At 38.6% G+C, this 25125-nt stretch overlaps 1 protein-coding gene across 1 annotated transcript; it reads left to right on the plus strand.

Moving 5' to 3' along the window:
* Positions 1-1851: 1851 nt before the first annotated feature.
* LOC118820196 (serine/threonine-protein phosphatase with EF-hands 2-like) lies at positions 1852-24530 on the plus strand. The gene is made up of 18 exons (XM_036588367.1): positions 1852-1927; positions 2170-2187; positions 2298-2306; positions 2618-2745; positions 3854-3908; positions 5677-5852; positions 6042-6156; positions 7739-7785; positions 7872-8038; positions 9576-9612; positions 13455-13604; positions 14792-15136; positions 16373-16558; positions 17649-17791; positions 18525-18631; positions 19416-19582; positions 21731-21818; positions 24286-24530. Exons 1-18 carry the CDS (start codon positions 1852-1854, stop codon positions 24528-24530), a joined length of 2259 nt encoding a protein of 752 aa, XP_036444260.1.
* Positions 24531-25125: the final 595 nt, after the last annotated feature.

Below are 25125 nucleotides of genomic sequence, written 5' to 3' on the forward strand. Positions count from 1 at the left end.
GAGGCAGCTGGGATTTCTGCTGACATGGTGGGATTTTGAGAAAGCGCGGCTTGGTGAGTATTAAGAGTGTCAGCTGTCAACTGTTTTCAGTCGAGTCCTTTAAACTGCTTTCACTCATTTGAACTCACTCATGTCCCACTACTCAATTTAGTATAGTGCAGAACTTCTGATTGGCCTAAAGCAATGACGATTTTATAGTTATATCTTAGATGAACTTCTAAAAGTACATACCTTTATTCAACATCAAGTGTGGATTTTTGATTAGATTTGTTAAAAATCAGTCCCTTGTGGCCAAAATATTAGTTTAATAACACATTGAGTGGCAAAATTTCATGCTTTAGACAGATGAATTGATCAATTCGAACATTTTCTTCGGATTTGTCCTCAGGCATGCTCTGAGGACTAAGGGCAATTCTCATATATGGACATCAGTGGGTTAATGAGTAGCCAGTTGTTACAACAGGACTTCTAGTTTTTCTCAGAAGAATGAATGAATCAATGCAAATAATATGAGTGAACTAACAAGGCTTCAAGCATTTCACAACTCATAATAATACTGGTCTCAATAAAAGTGTGTTAAAATAAATGTTTAAAGGTAGTACTTTAGTATTTAATACTTTTATATTGTGAATGTCGAGTGAAGACATGTTATAAACACTTGCGAGTCAGGGAATACCTGAGTTAAAGAGGAACTCCAGTTTTTAATTTTTTTTTTGTATATTTCAGTAACCTCCTATCTCCATTTTTTGTCATTTTTCAGTTTTTACATAATTTGAAAATGCCTGTTAGTCTTTACATTGTGTGTAAATTTCATGATGAATGGACCAAAAGAAACAGCACAAAATTACTTGGAAAAAAATTCTGGTTCCATTGACTTACATTAAAAGTAAAGTATGTTTTTTCCTTCGCCTTTAAAGTTACCATTTTGGAGATACAAGGTTTTGTTGAGACAGCAGTGGTGTAAACTGACTCTTATTGCTTTACAGTGGTGGTGATAGGAACCAGGGGTCACCATGTCTACAACACAAGTATAGACATTTTATTTACTATCCAAAACCACCTACACTTGCCTTCTGAGTAATACATTTTCTTTGGGGACTATTTTGCCTCACAATGCCATGAATGGATTATAAAGGAAGATGTTTTATGTCTAAATTTTCTTAAAACTATCATAAAACAATAGCTCAGACATCAGGCAGAATATTATAACCATTTCATAACTTTTCTCCATTTCTCATAGAAAGAGCCTTTAGAGGCATCAAATGCTTCAGACGTCTGGTTCCTATCACTACCACTGCAACCATTCTGACTTCAAATTATGCAGAACCTAAATACAAATCAGTGGAAAGCCCCTTTAAAGTAAACCAGTTCCTAAAATAGTATATACAATACATAATAAGGAGAAACACTTAAGCACAAGTGAAATTTTATGTAGCATTTCACTGCTAATCGAATAGTGTGTGTTGTCACACCATCCTTTGTTGAATTTTGTACACAGTTACTGCACAAAGCAGCAGGGTGCTGGTTCTAGAATGTCACTCATTCTAGAAAACAAGAGAATGAGGCCTAAGACCAATCAGGGAGCTCTGAAAAGTAGGTGGGGTATTGATAATCCCAGATTATTGGATACAAGGCTCTCATTGATGAACTCACGCTTAGTCGTGTTTGGCCAATGAGATTATGGACACACCTTTGGCTCTGAGTACGGCTGAGTTACGGTAGTAGAAGGTAAACAACAGGGTGCTTTTAATTGATGCTGTTTATTCCATTCACGTGCATGTAAGACTGAAAAAGAATGACTGAGTAAATACTGAGCTGTATTTACTGTTCAAGGTGAAGACTCAGAGGGAGATGGGATGTGGATCTGCTAAACCCACTCAGCACAACCACAACCACAACCAGCTACAGCTGAGAAAATGCGACAAAGGTACTCAATTTGAAGAACACATATTGTAAAGGTTTAGAGGTTTTGATATAAAACACATTAGTATTATTATTACTATTTGTTTATATCTAATTTTATCTTTTATTAATGCTATTTTAATCCATGTAATGTATTAATAATTTCTTAATCTACTGTAACAAAATAGCATAAAGTCCATAAATGCATCCAATACACTTTTGCTCCTTTCTAATCACTGATATTTCTTTTTTTCTCCTCCTTTTTAGCAAATGTCCCAGTTCCAGGTAATTCACATGCTTATTAAAAAATAAATCAATTGTTGAATTAAGTAACATTGAGATATTATGATTATATCGGTCTAATATTCATATAATTCATATTATGTTCTCTGAAGTGGCAACAGGTGAGTAGGTTTAATTAGGTTAGAGTAGCTGGATGTACATAGTTTAGTACATAGTGTAATATAGGCGTTTATCCTAGATCTTTTTTTTTTAAGGACAACAAACATAGTGTAGTCTACTGATTGAGGATGCTGGCAATGTGACCACTGCTTTGACTCATTTAAGTTGTGATTTCTTTGAGTTAACAAATACAGCATAGACAAAAAAAGACATACAGCAACTCAAATGAGTCCAATCAGCCTCTTTCCATTTCCCACTCGAACTGAAAATGCAAACTCAAGACTCTTTTCCCCCACCACTGACCGGTGGACAGCGATACGCGCGGCCCTGCTGATCCAGCGCTGGTATCGGCAGTACGTGGCCCGGCTAGAGATGAGGCGCCGCTGCACGTGGAACATTTTCCAGTCCATAGAGTACGCAGGACAGCAGGACCAGATCAAGGTGAATTAGTCAAGGCATCATCTCACAAACGAGAAATCTGCATCTTACATTATAATTATTGCTTGCACAAACATGATTTGCATGATTATCTGCAACCTGAATGCAAAAGTCAGCGTCTGAAGTGTTCAAAATAACATCTTACAGGCATTTTGAAAATAGGTGCAGTGGACTGATGAAGTAAAATGGAACTCTTTAGGCACAATCACTGCATTTATGTGTGGAGAAAAAATTAAGCAGCATTTGCTGAAAGGAACAACTTGCCAACTGTTAAGCATAGGGATGGATCTATTATGCTGTAATGTATTATGCTGCTGGAATGGCCCTCACAGTCTTCTGACTTGAAAATCATTGAAAATCTCTGGGTAGATCTGCATGAAGTAGAAGCACTTTGCAGGAAAGAATGGGTGAAAGTTCCTAAAATAAGAACAAAAAGACTCCTGCCTGGCTACAAAAAGCCTTTGTACGCTGTGATTTTTATGAAAGCTTTCTGCAGACGTCATGTTTACTTCTTTTCACTTCAAAAATCAACAAAATGTGTAATTTGGCCAGGGGTGCCACAATATTTTGCATGAAATTGTGGGTTTTTTATGTTTTATTGCATCTAAAAGTGATTTTTTTATATATAAGGAAACAGAAATAGTGTATGCCCATTTTCCTTTCAAAGCAACAATGTTACATGTAAAAACATGCATTTTTTGTCAGTACAGAAGTGTTTTGTGGAATGTTGTGACACCTTCACTCACACACTTATTATAAAATGTAGAAAACAGTAAATATGGAAAAAAGCCTTCAGCCTTTTGACTGGTTTATATTTGTTTAAGAATGGATATGACTAGAATATTGTGGCTTAATTTGTAGTTGTGCTCATTTGCATCATATATACCTGTGAATAACTTTGAAATTCTGTACCTACAATGAAAAGTGCTATATAATTATGAGTTTATATTATTTGTTTATGTATTATTGTATCTGATAAAAGATAATAATGCTAATTTGATTTGTGCCATTTGATTTCACTAAAAACATTCATAATAAAACCAAAAGCAGTCTTGCTTTCATCTGAGACGAATCATTTGTGTAACATCGCATCTTCTTTTTTCTTTCTCAGCTCTACAACTTCTTTGGCTTCCTCATGGATCACTTCACTCCAGCAAGCAGTGAAAGTAAGAGTTTATACTATAAGCTTATTAAAAACACTCTTTGTAGAAACTATTTACATATCCGTTGTCTAAAAACTAATTTGAGTAGCTCTGATTTAGGTAAATTGAATAACTTTTTCAAAAGGAACAAACAAATAAAGTTAGAGCCACACAAAATGTTTCCCTAACTGTTTCCATTAAAATCAGCCATTATGTACAAGGTAATAATTTTTCAGGAGATATTTCTGAGGAGATTAGATATATGATCAAAGTCAAAGTAAAAATGGGAGTTTCCAAAACTGGAGTTAAACAGATTAAAAGCTACAGAGAAAATGAGGCTCCTAACAACCACCTGGAAGACCTGGTAGACACCAAAACTACCCCATCAGATAAACAGCACTTAAAGCTTTCATCTTTGAGAGAGAGGAGAAAATCAAGCTGCTTCAGATCTGAAAACATCCACAGGTGTTTCTGTCCATCCTTCCACTGTGAGAAGACGACTCAGCGCTGTGGGTCTGAAGGGATGTGTAGCTGTCAAGAAGAACCTCACTGAGAAAAGGAGATGGACACATCAGACAAAGAAGCTGAACAATGGACTGACCACCCCAGAGTCCAGACCTCAACACCACTGAATGTGTTTGAGTACTTCAGAAAATGATCAACCAGCTTCTGAGACTGAATTTTGGAGGTGTGTCTGCAGATCCTTTGAGAAAATGAAAGTGAGTCTCCTGAAAAGAATGGAAGCTGGAATAAAGGTAGAAAGTGACTCACTAAATAGTGAAAAAAAGTACATTATATTTAGTTGTTGAGGCTTCTGTGTAATTTTCTGTGTAATGTTTTCTGCTTTTTTTCCTTACACTGAAAAATGAACAACTTGTACTTAATGTGGTGATTTTGACTGGAAATACATAAATATCAATAAATTAATAAATAAAAAGTTTAGTGTAGTTGAAACTGCATCCCACAGTAAAAAAAAAACTATTTAGAAAAACAATTAAACATTCAGAGCTTAGATATTTAGAAGGATTATGTAATGATGTATTTAAACCCAACGTATTAATAGAAATAGTAATAAGCTAAATATATACAGAATCACCATTTATAGAGTACTTTCTCTGGGGGGTGTCTGTCCCAAACCTGACTTCTAAATTTGCACTTCTGAAAACAATACTTACTTTACTTTTTACTTTTTTCATTTAGATTTATCGTAAGTTAAATTAATTAAAAAAAACTTTATTCAAAAATAATAATATATGCTGTCCTACGTTTTCATGTCACTACCAAAACACAGAGTTTTAGTATGTAGGTGGAGCCTTATTTTAGCCACGCCCCTGCATTTTAGAGCAGGAAGTGAGGCTGCATCCCTGTCCCTCATGGCCACATGGTGAGCAGTTAGATCCCATTGTTTTGAAGTAAATGTGTCCCAAAGTCTGAAAATCAGTGTGGAACATTAAGAATTGTCACTACTGAAACACATATTTTCTGCTGTTAAGTAAACTTTTTTGGGTTTTAATTGAAAGCATTATGATTTTATGAGTGTACAAACGTGTTTGCTAGTTACTGGCTGCATTTTTGAGAGACGATCACTACGAAACATTTAGTAAAGTTTTGTTCGTGTTACAGTGTTTTGGTAGTGATAAAATAAAATGTTCAATATTTTTTTTTATCAAATAAACATAATTAAGTTATAGAGCACTCAGACTTTGAACCAGTTTGCTGGAATGATCCACATGTATGTATATCTATATAAATCTCACTTCTTAACTCCCCCACACCTCAATCTTGCCCTCAGGGAACCTGATCTCCCACATATTCCGAGAGAACGAGACGTTCCAGGATGTAGAATGGGAGCCGTACTTCTGCTACAAGAGCATCGAGGTGCCAGACATGTACGCAGGGCCTCACCTCACTTTTCCACTGACTGTCAGCAACATCACTGAGCTGGTGGAGGCATTCAAACACAAACAAGTAGGTCCTATCATGTCAAATGTTCATATGTTAATTAATATGGCCTATGACCATAAAACAGGGCAACCGATGACATCTGTGCTAGAGTGTAAATAATACAACATAGTAATCAGAACCTCTAGAGGACCTCGTCTCTGTCCTGCTGGCTCCATGTCTGTCTCCTCTGGTGTGTTGTGTTCCTCCCAGTAGCAGCTCCATGCTCGATATGTCCTGCAGCTCCTTGGGGAAACCTGGAGACTGCTGAGGATCTTGCCAAACATCACTGAGGTGTCGACCTGCCACAGCAAGGAGATCACCATCTGTGGTAAGAGGAGAAGAGAGGATTTACAAGGAGAGGGATAAGAACACAATTCCAAAACAATTAAAAATCTAATTAGTTTACATTTTTTATGGTACACTGCACTTTATACAATATTGTTATACAGTGGGAGCAATCCTCTTTCTTTTCACTGACGATGGCTACTGTAAAAAACAGCTCATCAACCTAAAAAGATACTTCATGTAGAAATAAGCAGCTGAACTAGGTTTGTTCAACGCAAAAATTAAATGAAAGAAGGAAGAGTGAAAGAAAATTTCATTCAAAGTGTTTATTTAGGTTGAATAAAACTAGTTCATTCACTTGTTACCACATGAAGTAATTTTTAGGTTGAACTGACGAGCCATTTTTATAGTGCATGTAAGATAAGAACTATTTGTACATATTTAAAAGCACAAAATAAAAATATAATAATCTCTGTATCTGTTGAAAACATGCCTACTCATCTCCTACAGAGGTGCTGCAGTAGTCTTCAGAGATTTTCTGGTTTAAAGATTAGGAAACCCTCCTTCTGATGATGTATCTTGAAGGGGGGAGGGACTTTTGAAATACTACAACTACTTTGCAGTGAATTTTTGAGAAAGGGCTGTTTGAATTTTTTCGGCTAGCTGGCTATTGCAGAAGGAAGCCAAATATCATGCGTTATATACTCTTAGTAAAGAGTCTTTTAAGGTTCTTTAGTACAGAAAACGGTTCTATATGGAACCATTTTGTTATATGCAGGGTGGCACGGCAAGGAGGGCCTGGGTTCAATTCCCGGCCAGGCGACCAGTGTCCCAAAAACATGTAGTCAGGCTGATTGGACACACTAAATTGCCCCTTGGTGTGTGTGTGTGTGTGTGTGTGTGTTTGTGTGAATGTGTATGTCCGTCTGTCTGCCCTGTGATGGACTGGCGGACCTGTCCAGGGTGTTTCCTGCCTTTCGCCCAATGACTGCTGGGATAGGCTTCCCCTGTGACAGAGAAGGATAAGTGTCTTAGAAGGTGTGTGTGTGTTTGTTGTATATGGTTCTATATAGAACCTTTTTGAAAAGGATTCTATATAACACCAAAAAGGCTTCTCCTATTTTTACAAACTTGACATTATAACAATAGCAGAACCTTTTTTAGGTGCTATACAGAACGCTTTTCAAAATGATTCTGTATAGAGCCATCAACAACACATTCGCCATCAATCTGAAGAACAATCTCACCATGCAAAGAACCCTTTAATCATGTAAAGGGTTCTTTAATTGTTCATGGTTCTATATAGAATAATTTTCTTTACTGAAGAACCATTGAAGACCCATATATTTTAAGAGTGTATAGTGAGAGAACACTGATGGGCAAGAACAGTGAATTCTGGGATACTGATGACGGTGAGGGCTGCACTACAGAATATGGCATTGCACAACAAATGATATACTGAATGCAAGTTTTAGGCCAAAATGCCCCTTTGGATTACATAAACTACTACAGATTTTTTAAGTGACACTTCTTAATGCTGTGGCACTTTTTCTGGGGAAACTCCAGAACGCATAGATGTTTCATTGTGCTCAGTTTTTTCTTTGTGTTAACTTTTATCCATACAGGAGATCTGCATGGACATCTTGAAGATCTCCTACTGGTATTTTATAAAGTAAGCATTTTCATGATTTGTTAATTACTCATATATTGTCATTGTCGTTGGATTTTTTCTGAGTCGAATCTCTCATGTGCCTCTAGAACGGCTTACCATCAGTGGAGACTCCATACGTCTTCAATGGAGACTTTGTGGATCGAGGGAAAGACTCCATTGAGATTCTGCTGATCCTGTTTGCTTTCCAGTTGGTTTATCCAAATGATGTTCACCTCAACAGGGGAAACCACGAAGACCACATTGTGAATTTGAGGTACATTAGAGGTCATGCAAGGTTGAGTTGCCCCCTTAAAAATGAAATCAATTGAACCCTTGGAAGTCTAGAGTTATCACATGCTGTTTGCTATGATAGTTAAATGTAAATAGTTGATTATGTAATGAATTACATTATTGTTCAAAAGTCAAAGATCACCCTTTATTTAATGTCCAGCCAAAATGGTAATTAGGTACAAGTTATTCATTTTTCAATGTCAGGAAACTTGCATTTCTTACAAAGCAGAAAAAATATTTAGCCAAAAATTATACAGAAGCCTCAACAACTTAATATAATATCGATTTCAGTGTTTAATATATCCACTTTACCTTTTTTACAGCTTGCATTCTTTTTAGAAGACTCACTTTCAGTTTTTCAAAGAAATTTGCTGGGATATTTTTTTCACACCTCCAAAGTTCAGTCTTAGAAGTTGGTTGATCATTTTCTGACGTAATCCAAACACCTTCAGTGATGTTGAGGTCTGTAAACATACAGTATGTTGACGAAGTCAGTTAAAGTGTAAGAGCCTTTTTCCTGTGATTAAATATTAAATATCAAAAGATATTATGAAACAAAGCATAAACATTATGATTAATATTCAGGGGATGAGAGGGCAGAGGAACTAAAGCAGCTGGAAGCTCCCCTTGTCTCACAGGAGCAACTTTTTAACAGAGCAAAATAAGTAATTCAATAAATATTAATTATTTTATATTTATATCTTTGGTGTAATTTAAATACTTAATATATTTATTGACAAATAATAGTATTTTGGCAAAGAATGACTGACCCTTGTAACAAAGTTTGGACATCCCTTCCCTAAAAAGTGTGTCCCATAGTAGGTGTGTCTAGTAAATTGGCCAGTGTACACTTACAAAGTGCACCTATATGGTGGGTGCTGATGATAAAATGAAAAGTATTTTATGTGATGTTTCCATTAATTTGTGCCACCCCCTGTAATTCCTCTTTTACTTACAAATAGACATGTGGGATTGACTGAAAGTTTAGAATCTGCACTTTCCACAGAATTTCTGTTTGTTTCAAACAGCCAGGACTCAGAAATTAGAAATGTAAAATTACAACATCCAAGACTTAAAGGGCTTATATGATGGAAAAAATTTTCATGCTTTCCTGAAAATAATAAATCTAATGTAGTATAAAGATATTGTTTCAGCCTGGATTGCTTTTTGAATTAGGCACAGCCAATCAGAACAAAGGTCATTTACATATATCAGTATGATATCATATATCATAAATGCCCACGTTGTTTAAGTGTAAGTGATAAGGAGTGGTTAGAAAATGGCCATGTAAAAGTGAATTATGTTGCTGGTAAAATCACAGTAATTAAGTGGCTCAGGTGGAAGCTACAGGAAAACTGTAGGATATGGGCCCTTTAAGCACTCGATGGACCATTATTACTTAGCACACCAAATTAGAGATACATACATCATTATTTCTTTAGACCTTGATTGCATTGATCTGCAATCCTGTATATCACAGCAAAAAGCCTGATTTTAGACCTCTCTCTCGCTGGTTTCAGGTATGGCTTCACCAAGGAGGTTCTCGGGAAGTACAGGGTGAGTGTCTTGTTTACTACAGACTTCCTCACATGTCTGGCAAATGAATCACACATTTCTCAAGCTTCCAGCTGAGGGATAACACCTGCGTCTTCTCAACAGTGACGGCTTTGCCTGCGCACACCTTAAGCTGGCCCGTGGCCTGCAGTAGCCTGGCTAACTCTGAGTGTAATTTGGGTCGCTTACTCTCACCCGTGAGATTATAGCGGATTAGACGGCATTTCCCCGTCCAAGAGAGGCTCAGTCTGCCTTAAATAACCATTGGAGTGACCCAGTAAAAACCCAGCCTCCAGAGAGACAGACAGACAGACAAAGTGAGTCATATTTGGGTTTAGATTTCACAGGAGCATTATCAGCAGCTGCTAACACCACAGATTGCAGATTACCCTTTACTGAATGCCTGTCTAAATTTATCACATCCACTTAGTGTTGTTTACCTCTCGCCAACTGCCAGTAGCTAGTCTAGCATAACCGATTCGGGAACTCATACTAGAGATATGCATGTGAGGTTATATGAGGTACTGTTTACTTCCAGAACTGAGGCTGTGGATAGAGATAGAAAGGCAATATTACTGGAAATACAGAAATACTTTCCCTGCTCCTGGTTTGTATCTTTATTAGGTTTGGAGGGAGAATTCAAATTTAAATATATGCATCCGGTAGAGGCTTTTCTTCAAGGCAACTTACAATTTCAGTCACATTACAGAAGAAGGGGTTAGGTGGATGTAGCGTTAGGCTGGCTTTATGCAGTGAAATCTTCATGCAACATAATTTTCCATGCAACCTAACAGTTACATGAATTCAAAAATAAAGTTGCATGCAACACATTCAGTTACTCCACTAGTTATTACAAATCAGTGATTACTACTACAGATTAGTAGTATTTACACCATATGGACAAAAGTATTAGGACACCTACTCATTACACCTACAATAGCTTTTATAACATCCCATTCTAAATCCATAGACATTAATATGGAGGTGGTTCCCCTTTGCAACTGTAACAGCTTCCACTCTTCTGGGAAGCTTTCTACAGTATTTTGGAGTGTCTGTGGGAATTTTAGCCCATTCATCCAGAAGAGCATTTGTGAGGTCAGACACCGATGCTGGATGAGAGTGCCTGGCTCACAATCTCCGTTCTAGTTCATTTTTCACCGATGTTTGTAAAGACAGACTGCATGGCTAGGTGCTTGATTTTATACACCTGTGGCAATTGGACTAAATAAAACACCTGAATTCAATGATTAAGAGGTGTGTCCCAATACTTTGTCCATATATGTATACAGTTGAAGTTGATATCATTTGATGTCATGCTTATTCTGTCTAAAAACACTGCGAGTTTATCAAGGAGCACCCCACAGTCTCCTCTTCTACAATAATTGTCATCCTTTAGATTCAAATTAATCTGCACTCTGTGTAAAATTTAGTGGGTGAGAAAAGTGCTTGCTTGGGCAGGAAATTAACCCCAAGTCTGCTGTGTGGAAGGTAGCAGGGTTATCCTTTATGCTATCCACTCCTGGAAATCCTCTCCTGGATCTGGACGTTTGCAATGCTACTGCACATGTAGCAGAACACCCTGACTACATAGGCTGAACCGAACTCTGAAATAAAGTTGGTTAGTAATTTAGGCTACGTTTACACAGCAGGTAAAAGTGGCCCAAATCGGATCTTTTTCCTCAAATGTGACACAGATGTGTCATCTGTGTGGCTGTGTGAACAGCGAAATATTTCATGTGTGGTACTGAAATCCGATACGTATCCGATCTACAGCCATGCTGCAATGTGGTTTGATGTGAAATGATGTGAAAAAACTTACTGACCCAGATTTCTTTACAGTGGTGGTGATAAGAACCAGGGGTCATGATGTCTACAATAATCTTCTAAAAACTATCGTTAAACAATGTCAGCAGGCAGTGAATTCATAACCATTTCATGTAGTAACTTTCTGTGTGGGAGCTTTTAGAGGTGGACGTCTGGTTCCTATCACCACCACTATGAACAGTTCTGACCCGGTAAGTTTCTCTAGAACAGTAAGTAAGTAAGTAAGTAAAGTTTATTTATATAGCGCTTTTTACAACAGGTGTTGTCACAAAGCAGCTTTACAAGGAAATGAGCATTACAAAAAGAAGTCCGGGTCCGAGCCCCCATGAGCAAGCCAGTGGCGACAGTGGCAAGGAAAAACTCCCTAAGAGAAACAGGAAGAAACCTTGAGAGGAACCAGGACTCAGAAGGGGAACCCATCCTCCTCTGGTCGACACCGGATAGTAAACATTGTTAGTATAGAGTATTATAGTACAAAAAACAGGGTAAAATGTGAAGGAAACAATTAATTTGAATAGTTCAGTTCATGCAGCAGAAGCAGCAGCATCAGTGGGGTCAGGTTGTGAGGGTGAGGTTTGCACGGTGAGCAGTGGCACCCGATCAAGGCAGCAGAGGCAGCAGCATCAGCAGCAGGATGGGCAGCTGTTCAACTCGGCAAAAGAAAGAGAGGAAAAACACAGTCAATGGGTGATTGATTAATTTGAATTAGTTTGAATGATTGATTGGTTCAAGTGAATAATTTTGAATAGTTCATGCAGCAACAGCAGTAGTATCAGTGGGGTCAGGTTGTGAGGGTGAGGTTTGCACGGCGTTGAACAGCAGGAGGCTCAATGTTGGTAACTCGGTCCAGAGGGCTGGCGAGCAGTGGCACCCGATCGAGGCAGAAAAGGCAGCAGCATCAGAACGCACAGGACGGGCAGCTGTTCAACTCGGCGAAGAAAAGAAAGGAAAACACACAGAGAGGAAAACACACAGAGTTAGTTCTGTAATGGGTGACCGATCACAAATTACAGTGTTAGCAGAGACTCTGGCAGGTATAGAACTAACAGGGAAAACTAATTACCAAAGGCTTGAATATACAAGTAGGTTTTTAGCCTAGACTTAAAGACTGAGGCTGTGTCTGAGTCCCGAACATTAACAGGAAGACTATTCCAAAGCTGGGGGGCTTTGTATGAGAAAGCTCTCCCCCCTGACGTAACTTTATTAATTCTGGGTACTAATAGTAAGCCAGCACCTTGTGATCTAAGTAGGCGGGATGGTTCATAGTGAGAGAGAAGTTCACTCAGGTACAGCGGGGCGAGTCCGTTTAGTGCTTTATAAGTCAGCAAGAGAATTTTATAATCAATCCGAAATTTTACTGGCAACCAGTGTAAGGCTGATAAAACTGGGCTGATATGGTCAAACTTTCTGGTTCTAGTAAGAACTCTGGCTGCAGCGTTCTGGACTAGCTGAAGCTTGTTAATGCTTTTGCTGGGACATCCAGCCAGCAGGGCATTACAGTAATCTAGCCTTGAAGTAATAAATGCATGAACTAACTTTTCTGCATCCTGTAGAGATAATGCATTTCTCAATTTAGCAATATTGCGAAGATGCAGGAAGGCTGTTCTAGTAATATTAGTTATATGTGTGTCGAAGGACAGATCAGGGTCTATAATGACACCAAGGTTTTTTACATATGAGCTTGATGCAACTGAGAAATTGTTAAGTTTAAGTGTTAGATTAGACAGTTTGTTTCTGGCTGCTTTTGGACCAAGAAGCAGAACCTCAGAGCGTTTCACACCAAACCACTCTGAATGACTCTGTTTACATCAGAACCATTTAATTATGCAGATTTCAAACAACTGATGGAATTCCCCTTTACCCCCCTTGGGTTGTGTTGATTGCCCTGTTCTCAGCCAGTTTGATATTTTCTCAAACCAGTAAGCTTGAGGGTAGTTTCTAAAAATGTGTAAAAAAAAATCCTTCCCAGTCTTAATTTGTTGTATCTTTTCTGACTGTGTAAATCCTGGATCACGTTGTAGCTTCATGGGAAGAAGATATTAAAGTTGCTCCAGAAGATCTTTAGCTGGCTGCCCCTGGCAACTTTGATCGACCAGAAAGTGCTGATTCTGCACGGTGGAATCTCAGACACTACTGACCTCAAACTTATTGCCAAACTGGAACGAAACAGAGTAAGTTCTTCCAAACAAACCACTTTAATCTAATGGAATCTTATCTGATCCCTCAACAAGTGCTCCAGCTGTCTGCAAACTAAGATTAGTGATTATTATCTCTTGATGCTCATTTGTGTCCAATTTAACGCAAAGAATCATTTGGTCATTCATGGTCATTCATCAGAATTCATTTGGTCCTGGTAATTTTCCATGTATACAATTTAAAGGTTTGGAATCACTCGTTAAATTAATAATACTTATTTGGTAACAGCTCATACAGTGTAGATTAAAATGTTATAAACTAGACACCAGAACTGATGGTTTATTCACAATTTTAAGTATTTTGTGAACAATGAGAAGGCATGATGTGGAAAAAAAACAAATATTATTAAATAATAAACTACAGTTATCTATTTATAGTTCTTTCTTCACATGAAATTACTGTAAATAGATATTTGACCAGCAAGATTTGGTCACAACCTTTCACAGATGTGGCCTTCTAAATAGGAATTCTGTTGTAAACTCGTTCTCAATTTTTTGGAATTATCTACTGCTCCTTTCATCATCAAATATTCCTTAATTTTTACAGCTTCCTACAGATTGTTTGAAACCCATAAAATATTTACATCATAGTAGAATCAATGTATACACTGAGGATTTCATCCCAAAAGGCTGTTTATCCATTTGTAACAGTTTTGGGAATAACGAGTGTTTAAAAAGAATAACAAGTGATGTAAAACACATTTTATTTCTCTAATAAAGGTAGTATTAATCATAACATAGCATTGATATTTCCTGTATATGTAAAGCCCACTCCCAACAATGTATATCATGAAAAAAAGAAAATTCTCGAAAGTGGTCTGGAACATGCTTTGGAACAAAACCCTTCACATGTACCCGCAACAAAACTGGTTTTACATGATTGAATAGTGAATTGAAACTTTTTAACAGTAGTATATGTGTCAGTGTGCCAGAAATATTTTTGATAATGCACCAATTGAACTCCAATAAAGCCTTTACACAGTAGACAATAAAAACAAACTCTGAGCAAACTTTTTTAAACATTTGAAGATACTATTGAATATTATTATAATTGATTCTAACATTCCAAAATCAATGCAACTGAATTACTATCATCTGACTGATGCATTTACACCCCTAAGACAAACACTCTTTTGTCTATGTTGACCTTTGCCCTCCTGCAGTATGTCTCAGCCCTCCGGCCTCCAAAGCGCCAGCAAGCTGTGAAGTCGAAAGGTCCTGGTGGCCAGTACTCAGATGGAGAAGGGGACCGCTACAGCGCTGCCGGCCGGAGGAGAGTCCGCTCTCTGACCCACAGCAACCCTGCGACCGCTCGCCATGAGCTCCAGCGGCGCTCCCTGCAGGCCTACTGCATCCGCACCAGCCCCAACGTGGAGGAGGAGCTCCGGGAGAGGAGGAGGTGGGCGGGGCTCAGCGCATCCTGCAAGAGGATACATGACCCGATCTCCTCAGATTCAGACCCGGACTCCGGGGAAGTGCAGGAGACAGACGCCGAAGAGTGGAAACAGGTACAACTATAAAAAAACAATAACTGAGCTCACCGCAACAAGAAAATGCCAAAAAATTCACTATTTATGGGATTCATGTAAATCTCTGACCTTGATTCGATTTGATTACGATGTTTTAGGAACAATTCAGTGCATCATGAAATATACAATTTCACCAAGATTTGACTAAAATATTTTGGTGCGCTTTGGAATACACAAATATGTGGAGGAACAATTTACAAGCTTGTGAAATGTAGACAATAAAAATGTTTACATCAAGCATTTTTTTCAGTAATATACTATATTATTGTAGAAATGTGAAATTGTCCTCTAATATTTCCTGGGAAATGGTTCTAATCATGTTTCCTTTAAAGTAATTACAGAGAAGCAGCTCCGTATCATGATGCTCCCACCTTCATACTTCCCTGTGGGTGTTTTTTTTTTTTTTGGGATCACACGCGCAAGCCTTCTTTCTCCAAACATGACGAGCTGAATTTTTGCCAAAGACTTTTATTTTTATCTCATCTGACCAGAACGCAGTGTTCTGGTCAGATGACACTAAAGAGTTCTGATTTGCCTAATTGCTTGTGTGCAAATTTTAGACATGCAGAAGAGGTGTGTGTGGGGTGTAGATGATTGTGCTGCAGTTAATTGCTCATTATCATTAGTCTGTAAGGCCATTCTACTTTCTACTTGCATATTATCAAATCAATTATACTGACAGGGATGACTGAGATGTTTAAGGTCTTAGGTCTGATATGGCTCAGTAGCTTTTTCCATTTAGTTCCAGTTGTTTATTAATGTTCTCCCTAAGAACCTTAGGAAGCTCTTTTACTTTCATCTCTTGCATAAAATCTTCCCAACCAGCAGCAACATCTTTCAAAATGACACCTTGTGTAATTTGCACAAGACGTTTTGGCAGAACCTGATTTATTTTTATGTGTCCTTTATTTTTATGCAAAATTTTATGTAACCTGCACATACATATTTTAATGTAGTTTCTGAATACATTTTCCCCTATCAATTTTGTTTATTGTTATGAATACATACTTTTCTCTTTTAAGTACAAAGACAATATGTGTAAAATATTAGTGGATATATGCACTGGAAGTTTATTAAATAACAAATGGTGTCTGAATACTTACCCTGACTCAATATTGCCAAGGACAATATTACGGCTTTAACAAATAACAAATAATATATTGTTCAGTACTCACAAACTCACATTCACACACTTTCCCATCTTTGGCACTGCAGATAGTGGACATGCTGTGGAGTGACCCGATGCCACAGGACGGCTGCATCCCGAATGAAGTGCGAGGGGGCGGTTGTTACTGGGGGCCGGACGTGACACAGGAAGTGCTCAACCGCCACAACCTGCGGCTACTCATCCGATCACACGAGTGCAAACAAGATGGCTACGAGTTTTGTCACAACCGCAAGGTCAGACACCCCCTCCCCCAAACACAAACACATACATACATACATACATACATACATACATACATGTACACAATACATCCAAAAGTATCCAGACAGCCCTTCTAATGAGTGAATTCAGCGACTTTAAGGTGCACCCATTGCACTCAGTTGCACAGCTTGCATAAGCTCCACAGAAAAGCACTGACCACGCCCCAGAATGGGACGCTCTGGACCAGCCACACATGAGCCTAAGGTCATAATGCCCAGTGCCAAGCATGGAGTAGCGGGGTATAAAGGGCTGTGGAGCAGTGGAACTGTGTTCTTTTAGTCAGGAGTTCATTATTTTTTCAGTGTCAGAAAAAAACATGTATTTAGCAGAAAATTGCACAGGAGAATCAACAACTAAATATAATGTACCTTTATTACGGCTTCTATTCTTTTGGGGGAAAATACTTTCAGTTTTTCAAGGAAATCTATGAGAATATTTTTCACACCTCCAAAGTTCAGTCTTAGAAGTTGGTATAGCATTTTCTGCTTCTCACTGAAGCAGCTTGATTTTCTCCTCTCTCTCAAAGATGAGAGCTTTAAGTGCTGCTTATCTGATGGGGGCAGTTTTGGTGTCTAGCAGGTCTTGCAGGTGGTTGTTAGGAGTCAAATTTTCTCTGTAGCTTTTAATGATTTTAACTCCAGTTTTGAAAACTTCTGTTTTTTCACTTACTTCCTTCTGGCTTTCTCCTTCCTTATTCATCTGGATTATCTAATATCTTATCTCCTCAGAAATATCTTCTAAAAAATAAATTGTTGTACATAATGGCTGTTTTGATGGGAAGGGTGGTCTCCTTTGCACAGATTGTAGCCCATCTGTTGCTGTGGACAACTGATTAAGGGCTAGAGGACAGCTCACACAAATTGTGCATCTAATTGTACACCAGCAAGGTAGAGCTCCTATAGTAGTATTTTCCAATGATGTATGGGGTAGAGGGGGGCCGATAAACTGTGCAGCATTAGATGGACTAAAGTCAGTAATTGTACACCTACATGGTACCTATAAAAAATAGGCAACTCAGTGCAGCACAGTAGAGTATTTATGATTATCTCTCTATGTGTACAGGTGTTGACCATTTTCTCTGCATCTAACTACTATGAGGTGGGCAGCAACAGAGGAGCTTACATCAGACTGGGGCCGGACCTCAATCCACACGTTGTCCAGTACCAAGCCAGCAGATCCACCAGAGAACTCACACTGAGGCAGAGGTGAACAATGTCACACACATGCTCACACAAAGAGAGATAACATATGATTTTCTTCCAATTAATGTCTACTGGTCCATGAACATCATGAAAATTTCACACAATGTAAAGGGCAGTTTTTCAAGTTATACTGTATGTCCAAAACTTTGTAGATTCCAGCATTTCTTCTGAAGTAAAGGGTATTAATAGGGAGTTTGTCCCTCTTTGCTGCAGTAACAGCCTCTACTCTTCTGGGAAGACTTTACACTAGATGTTGAACATTGCTGTGAGGATTTGTTTGAGCATTAGTGAGGTCAGGTACTGATGTTGGATGGTCAGTTCTGGATCTCCAACTCATCCCAAAGGTACTGGATGGAGCTCCATCACTCCAAAGAAACACAGTTCCACTGCTCCACAGCCCAGTCTAGCCCACCCCTGGCATTGGGCATGGTGACCTTAGGTTCATGTACAACTGCTCCAGAATGTACCATTCTGTTGGCCTATGCTTTTCTATAGAGATAATACAAGCTGGGTGTGTGCAATTAAACACCTGTGTCAGCAGTTGGTGCAGCTTAGAGTAGATGACTCATTAGAAAGGTCTGGATATGTTTGGACAGATAGTGGAAGTAAATAAAACAATAAATATATATATAGAGACGGTTTAACTTGAAGCCATACCAGGCATAAACTTTGTGCGTAACAATGAATATGGAAAGTCAATATGTGCAATTAGTTAAGTGTTCTTGTGTGTCTCCAGTGTTGGTCGGACAGAGCGCTCTGCTCTACGAGCCCTGAGAGAACAGCTTTTTGCACACAAGTCTGACCTCATCAGCGCCTTCGAGGAATATGACCCAGAGCACACAGGTAACTACAGGTTTTGACTGGGCATTCTAATAAGCTGAAATCATGTTTTTTGCTGTGTTCCTGAGTCAAGGCAACTGTTTAGATTTTATAATAATTCAATATTATGATGTCAAGCTTGTAACAATTGAAGAACCCTTTAAAAAGGTTCTAAATAGAACCATCTACAGCACATTCTCCATCAATCTGAGGAACCATTTCAGCATGCAAAGAACAATTTAAGCATGAAATGGTTCTATATAGAACTCATGCTTCTAAATAGAACCATAGCCTCTACTGAACCTTTGAAGAACCGTCTTTGTCGAGAGCATACATTGTATTTCCAATCACTGGCCACTTTATTAGAAACATCTACACTCTTAGCTAAAATGATTCTTTGGCTTGTAACAATAGTGAAATCCTTTTTGGTGCTATATAGAACCCTTTTCAAAAAGGTTCTATATAGAACTATATACAGCACATTCTCAATTAGTCTGAAGAGCTCTTTCACAATGCAAAGAACCCTTTGCCAAGGGTTCTTTGACTGTTTTGGTTCTATATCAAATCAGTTTCTTTGCTAAGAAACCATTGAGGAGACAATTATTTTTAAGAGTGCACCTCATGGGTCCACTTGGTGCTAGAAAAACAAAAACAATATCATATTTCCTAAACTAGTGTGGTATCACAGTGTGATGAAAGGCTTGTTTTGATTGGCTTGGTCTGCTCCGTTTAAGCTGGTGGTGAAGGAACTAAGAGATTAAGACTAACTACAGCCAAACTTACAGCTTACTGCATGCATCGTTCTCAGGTGAGATCTCGATGAAGCATTGGGCCGTTGCAACGGAAACAGTGCTGCATCTGGGCCTGCCCTGGAGAGTCCTGCGGTCACAGCTGGTGGGATGTAGCACACAGGATGGCATGATCAATTACAACGACTGGTTCAGAAAGCTCGCCCTCATGGACCCCAACAAGGAGGTGGGTGCCAATTCAAATCAGGGGTCAGAATATTATATTACAGTATCGTAGGGGCTGTATCAGATTAGGTGATATTATTATACACTATGACATTGAACAGGATTTGATTGCATTCAGCCACAAGAGCATTAGGAAAGCCAGGTACTGACAGCTCTGATGGATGATCAGCTCTGGATCACTTCAACTCATCCCAAAGCCTCATCATTCCAAAGAACACAATTCTACTGCTCCAAAGCCCAATGCTGGGTGGCTTTAGACCCCTCCAGCCCACACTTGGCATTGAGCATGGTGACCTTAGGCTCATGTGCAGCTGCTTGCTCCAGTGTCCCGTTCTATTGATCAGTGCTTTTCTATGGAGATTATACAAGCTGTGATGGCAATGGTCTTAAAGTAGCTGAATTCTTTCTACTTTTGGACAAGTAGTGAATACAACGATGGCACAGAGAGTACGAGCATCCTTACATGTCACAGTATCACAGGAGTCAGACCACACTAGAGAATGTTATTATATCACATCTGATTATATTAAATCAGACTAAACAAGGAAAAACCAAGTGACATTGCGGTCAAAAATCAAATTTACACATTTTCGCCTATGGTGCCCTGGAGCTATGAAGCTAATTTAGCTGACTAGTAACAGAAGTTTATAGCCACCAGATTGTAAAGTGCAGCCCTCAATCACCACAAAATATGCCTCAAACCACAATGCTTAATTATTTCACCAAGGGCTTCCTTTACTACATTAGCCTTGTAGCTCCAGTGCTAAAATTAAAGAAGCAAACTTCAGACACCAGACATGACTTGGCTGATCAACTATATTTGGGGAAAGGGTGGAAAAATTTGCTTGGCCTAAATATTGCTGTAAGTATTGGGCCAAATTGATCACTTACCAGTTATTCTCAGTCTTCTTCTGATATACTGGAATAGCATTCTTCAGTCACTGTCCCATAGTGCCACAGGATCTCATTGCTTAAAGGGGAATTCCACTTATTTTTTTAATTTCTGCACAATTCAATCTTTGCAATGTAAACATTCATTCAGAGTGGTTTGATGTGAAATGCTTCATTATAGAGAAAAATCCGAACACCATAAATCATAAATAAGACATCAGAACATCATAAATAAGTCTGTACAGTTATCTCTTAGCATGCTGCTACACAGCAAAACTCTGCAAGGTCAGTGATCTTTACAGTTGTATGCAAATGTTGGGCATCTGGTCAAATGAGATAATGAGAAAAATGAAAACATAGTGCACTGCTTGGGTACATGCTGCATTTTGTGTTACATTTTATTTATACCAATATATTACATTCAGCTAATAAATAGAAATTGTGCCCTACAATCAGCAGAAAAAATGCCATAAATAAGTTTACCCCCTGTGGAGAAGGAGTTAAATTATTTACAATTAGAAAATCAACATACCATTTGATCAGGGTTGCCCAAATGTTTTCACCATATTTTGATATAAAATATCCTGAACTTTACTCAGAACTGCTTACCGAGACTCGTACCCAAAGAAAAGCAGCAGCGTACACTTATTATTATTTTCTCAAAATCCTCCACAATTCAGTGGTTAAGATGTAAACAGAGTTATTTAAAGTGGTTTGGTGTGAAATTGTTGATTATAGAGACTCAGATGTCTTTGCAGTGGTGGTGATAGGAACCAGGGGTCACCATGGCTACAACACAAATATAGACATTTTATTTACTATCCTGAACCACCAGTGTACCTACACGTCTTCTGAGTTTATATGGAATGTTGATGATGGTAAAATAGTGGAAAATCTGGATAAATATGTTTTCTCTAGGGACTATTTTGCCTTAGAAGTATCTTAAAATAATACCTCAGGCATCAGGCAGTGTATCTGTGACAATTTAGTGTAATAACTTTCTCTAAAACATTAAACACTTTGGATGTCTGGTTCCTATCACCACCACGCTGAACATTTCTGACTCTGTAAGTTTGTGTAGAACAGAGCATTTCACACCAAACCACTATGAATGACTCTTTACAGCTTAACCATTTAACTTTGCAATTATGATATATAAGACGATGTAAAAACACTAAACAGTTCATTCAGTGTTTCTATATGATATTTAATGTATAACGAACTTGAGTTAAATTCTTTCTGTCTTCACTCTCACCAGTTGGCTCATACAGGGCTGCTGGAAACCATGTACCGGCACCACTCCAATCTGGAGACCATCTTCAGAATTATAGACACGGATCACTCCGGTAAGGAGATCAGCTCTGACTCGCTTGACCTTTTCATTAATCTGTCTGACCCTCAGTATCATAACAACTGTGGAAAAGGCTTGTGGATTCTATTATTAACACAGAGATAAGTCTGTATTACAGTGTAATACCTAAATAACCAAAATAAACTGAAGAGAAACTGAATAAACTTAATACAATATACTGCCCCATGTGAGAACATCGATACTTCTAAAGTTAAGTTTTTACAATAAACTAGCACATGAGGAACATTCTCTGCAGTAGGTGCTAATAGTGCTATAATTGAAGGGATTCATGGTTTTACCCAGATAAACTATTCACAGATGTGATTATCTCCACCAGACAACATCTGATTGGCACAATTAAACAATTGGTGATTTGTTATAGGCTTGTTGTTATATTGGATACTTGCTATACAGAGTTGCTATAAAGAGGATCAAACAACACTGCACATCATGGGGAAAGAAACTTCTCAAAGGAACGCTCTGGACACCGTACATATGCAATGACATGCAAATCATGTAAACCCTGTATTTCATTGAAAATAGTACAAAGACAACATATCAAATGTTGAAACTGAGAAATTATATTGTATTTTGAAAAATATTTGCCCGTTTTGAATTTGATGCCAACAACATGTTCCAAAAAAGTTGGGACTGGGGCAACAAAAGGCTGGTAAAGTTGTGTAATGCTAAAAAAATGTGGTGGTTAATTGGCAACAGGTCAGTAACATGATTGGGTGGAAAAGAGCATCTCAAAGAGGCGGAGTCTTTCAGAAGTTAAGATGGGGAAGACTGCGCGGGCAAATTCTCAACGTAAAATAGCAAAGAATTTTGCTTTTCATCATCATGTACAAAATAACATTAAAAGATTCAGAGAATCTGGAGAAATCTCTGTATGCAAGGGACAAGGCCAAAAACCAGTAATTGCTGGCTGTGATCTTTGGGCCCTCAGGTGGCACTGCATTAAAAACAGACATGATTCTGTAGTGGAAATCACTGCATGGGCTCAGGAACACTTATGAAAACCACTGACTGTGAACACATTTCATTGCTGCATACACAAATGCAAGTTCAAACTCAAAAACGCAAAGAAGACCATATATAAACAGGATCCAGAAATGCTGCCGCCTTCTCTGGGCCCAAGCTCATTTAAAATGGACTGAATGGAAGTGGAAAAGTGTATATATACATGTTTTCGCAATGTTTGCTGCCATCCAGATGGCGTCTTTTTCAGGGAAGGCCTTAATTATTTCGGCAAGACAGTGTAAAACCACATTCTGCATGTATTACAACAGCATGGCTCTGTATTAAAAGAGTCCAGGTGCTAAACTGACCTGCCTCAGTCCAGACCTGTCACTGAAATGATTTGGTGCATTTTGAAATGAACAATATGACAAATGAGACCCCGAACTGTTGAGCAGCTGAAATCCTATATCAAACAAGAATGAGAAAACATTTCACTTTCAACACTACAGCAGTGTCTCCTCAGTTCCCAAACACTTACAGAGTGCTGTTAAAAGAAGAGGTGATGAAACACAGTGGTAAACAGGCCCCCGTCCCAACTTTTTTGGAGTGTGTTGTTGTTCAAAATGGGCATTTATTTTTTGGAAAAACAATACAATTTAACAGCTTCAATATTTGTTATCTTTGTACTATTTTCAATGAAATATAGGGCTAAAATTATTTGCACATCATTGCATTTTGTTTTTATTTACGTTTTGCACAGCGGATTGTGCGTGTGTGTATATATATATATATATATATATATATATATATATATATATATATATATGTATATATATACACAACAGCAATGCAATGGAATACACACATATTACATTCATAGCATTTTTGGAAGCAAGATAACATTACTGCTAGGAAGCTGACTATGAAGAAAGAAGAGTCTTCAAATCTAGTGTCCATTCAGTGCAAAAATAAACATAGAGTCACTGTTTTCTTTATGATTTTGTTCAACTATGGAGGGAGGGGCTACACTCATGTTAGCTTGTTGGTATGTATTAGCCTGTAGCTTAGCAGCTGGGCCAGCAGTTAGGATTGGTTGACACCTCAGAGATTCCCAATGGTTATGCAATATATTTGTGTAATGCATTCTGGGTTTTCTAGTGAGGGAACAAGGAAAACATGAAAAAAAATCATGGATTCTGTCAAACCAATGAGACTAAGGGATATAACGCTGCGCTATGGATAGCGTGAAAAATTACATATTAAACTCTAGTTATAGCCTGGAATGCTCCTCTAATGTAAACAAAGGGGGGGAACTCTAAAATTCTAAAGTATGATTAAACAAAACATGCATTTTTGCGAACTGAATCATGTTTTTCTTTTTAATTGCATTCAACAGTTTGGTCCAGTTGTATATTATGTGATAAAAGGATCTAGCCAAGTTGCAGCTATTACACTTCGGGGCAAATTCAAGAGTCTTAATGATTCATTCCTCCTTTAAGGTCTCATCTCATTTGAGGAGTTCCGGCAGACATGGAAGCTGCTGAGCTCTCACCTGAAGATGGAAATCAGCGATAAGGCAATCTCCGACCTGGCCCTCAGCATTGACTTTAACAAGGACGGCAGCATCGACATCAACGAGTTTATGGAGGCCTTCAGGCTGGTGGACTGTTCGCATGCCCAGATACTGGACAGCATTAACGAAGCGTTGACCCCTGACCTGCAACAGCCAAAAAGCCCCTCATAGAGCTGGGATTCTCCAGCTGGAGCCTTGGAGGACTGCAGCGCTGCACTGGTCTACAGCAATCTTATACAAGTCATTCAGAATTCAGAACCATTAGCCTACCGTGTTTGCACACAGAGGAATTAGACCTCCGCATTTAACCCATCCGTGCAGTGAAACACCCACATACATGCACACTAGTGAACACACACACTAGTGAGCATACTTGCCCGGAGCTGTGGGCAGCCCTATCCACGGCGCCCGGGGATTTGGGGGTTGGATGCCTTGCTCAAGGGCACTTCAGTCACATACTGTCTGCTGAGGGGATTGAACCGGCGACCTTCCGGTCACAAGGCTGGTTCCCTAACCTCCAGCCCACGACTGCCCCGACAATCATGTTTGGCGTCTGCAGTTTTTAGCATTAGCAATGGAGCTACAAGACTAACGTAGCTAACAAGTAATGAAAGCTTCTATCACACTAATTAGCATCATGCAAACTGCATGCCTCGAAACATGGCAAGTTGGGACCATATTCTACATTTTTTAAGATGCTACTACTGTTTTCAGCTATACACCATACTTTTGTCTGACTTTTTGCAGGCTTGGCTGATAGATAATA

This window comes from Colossoma macropomum, unplaced genomic scaffold (assembly GCF_904425465.1).
Source record: "Colossoma macropomum unplaced genomic scaffold, Colossoma_macropomum, whole genome shotgun sequence".
In the NCBI taxonomy this organism is placed as follows: domain Eukaryota; kingdom Metazoa; phylum Chordata; class Actinopteri; order Characiformes; family Serrasalmidae; genus Colossoma; species Colossoma macropomum.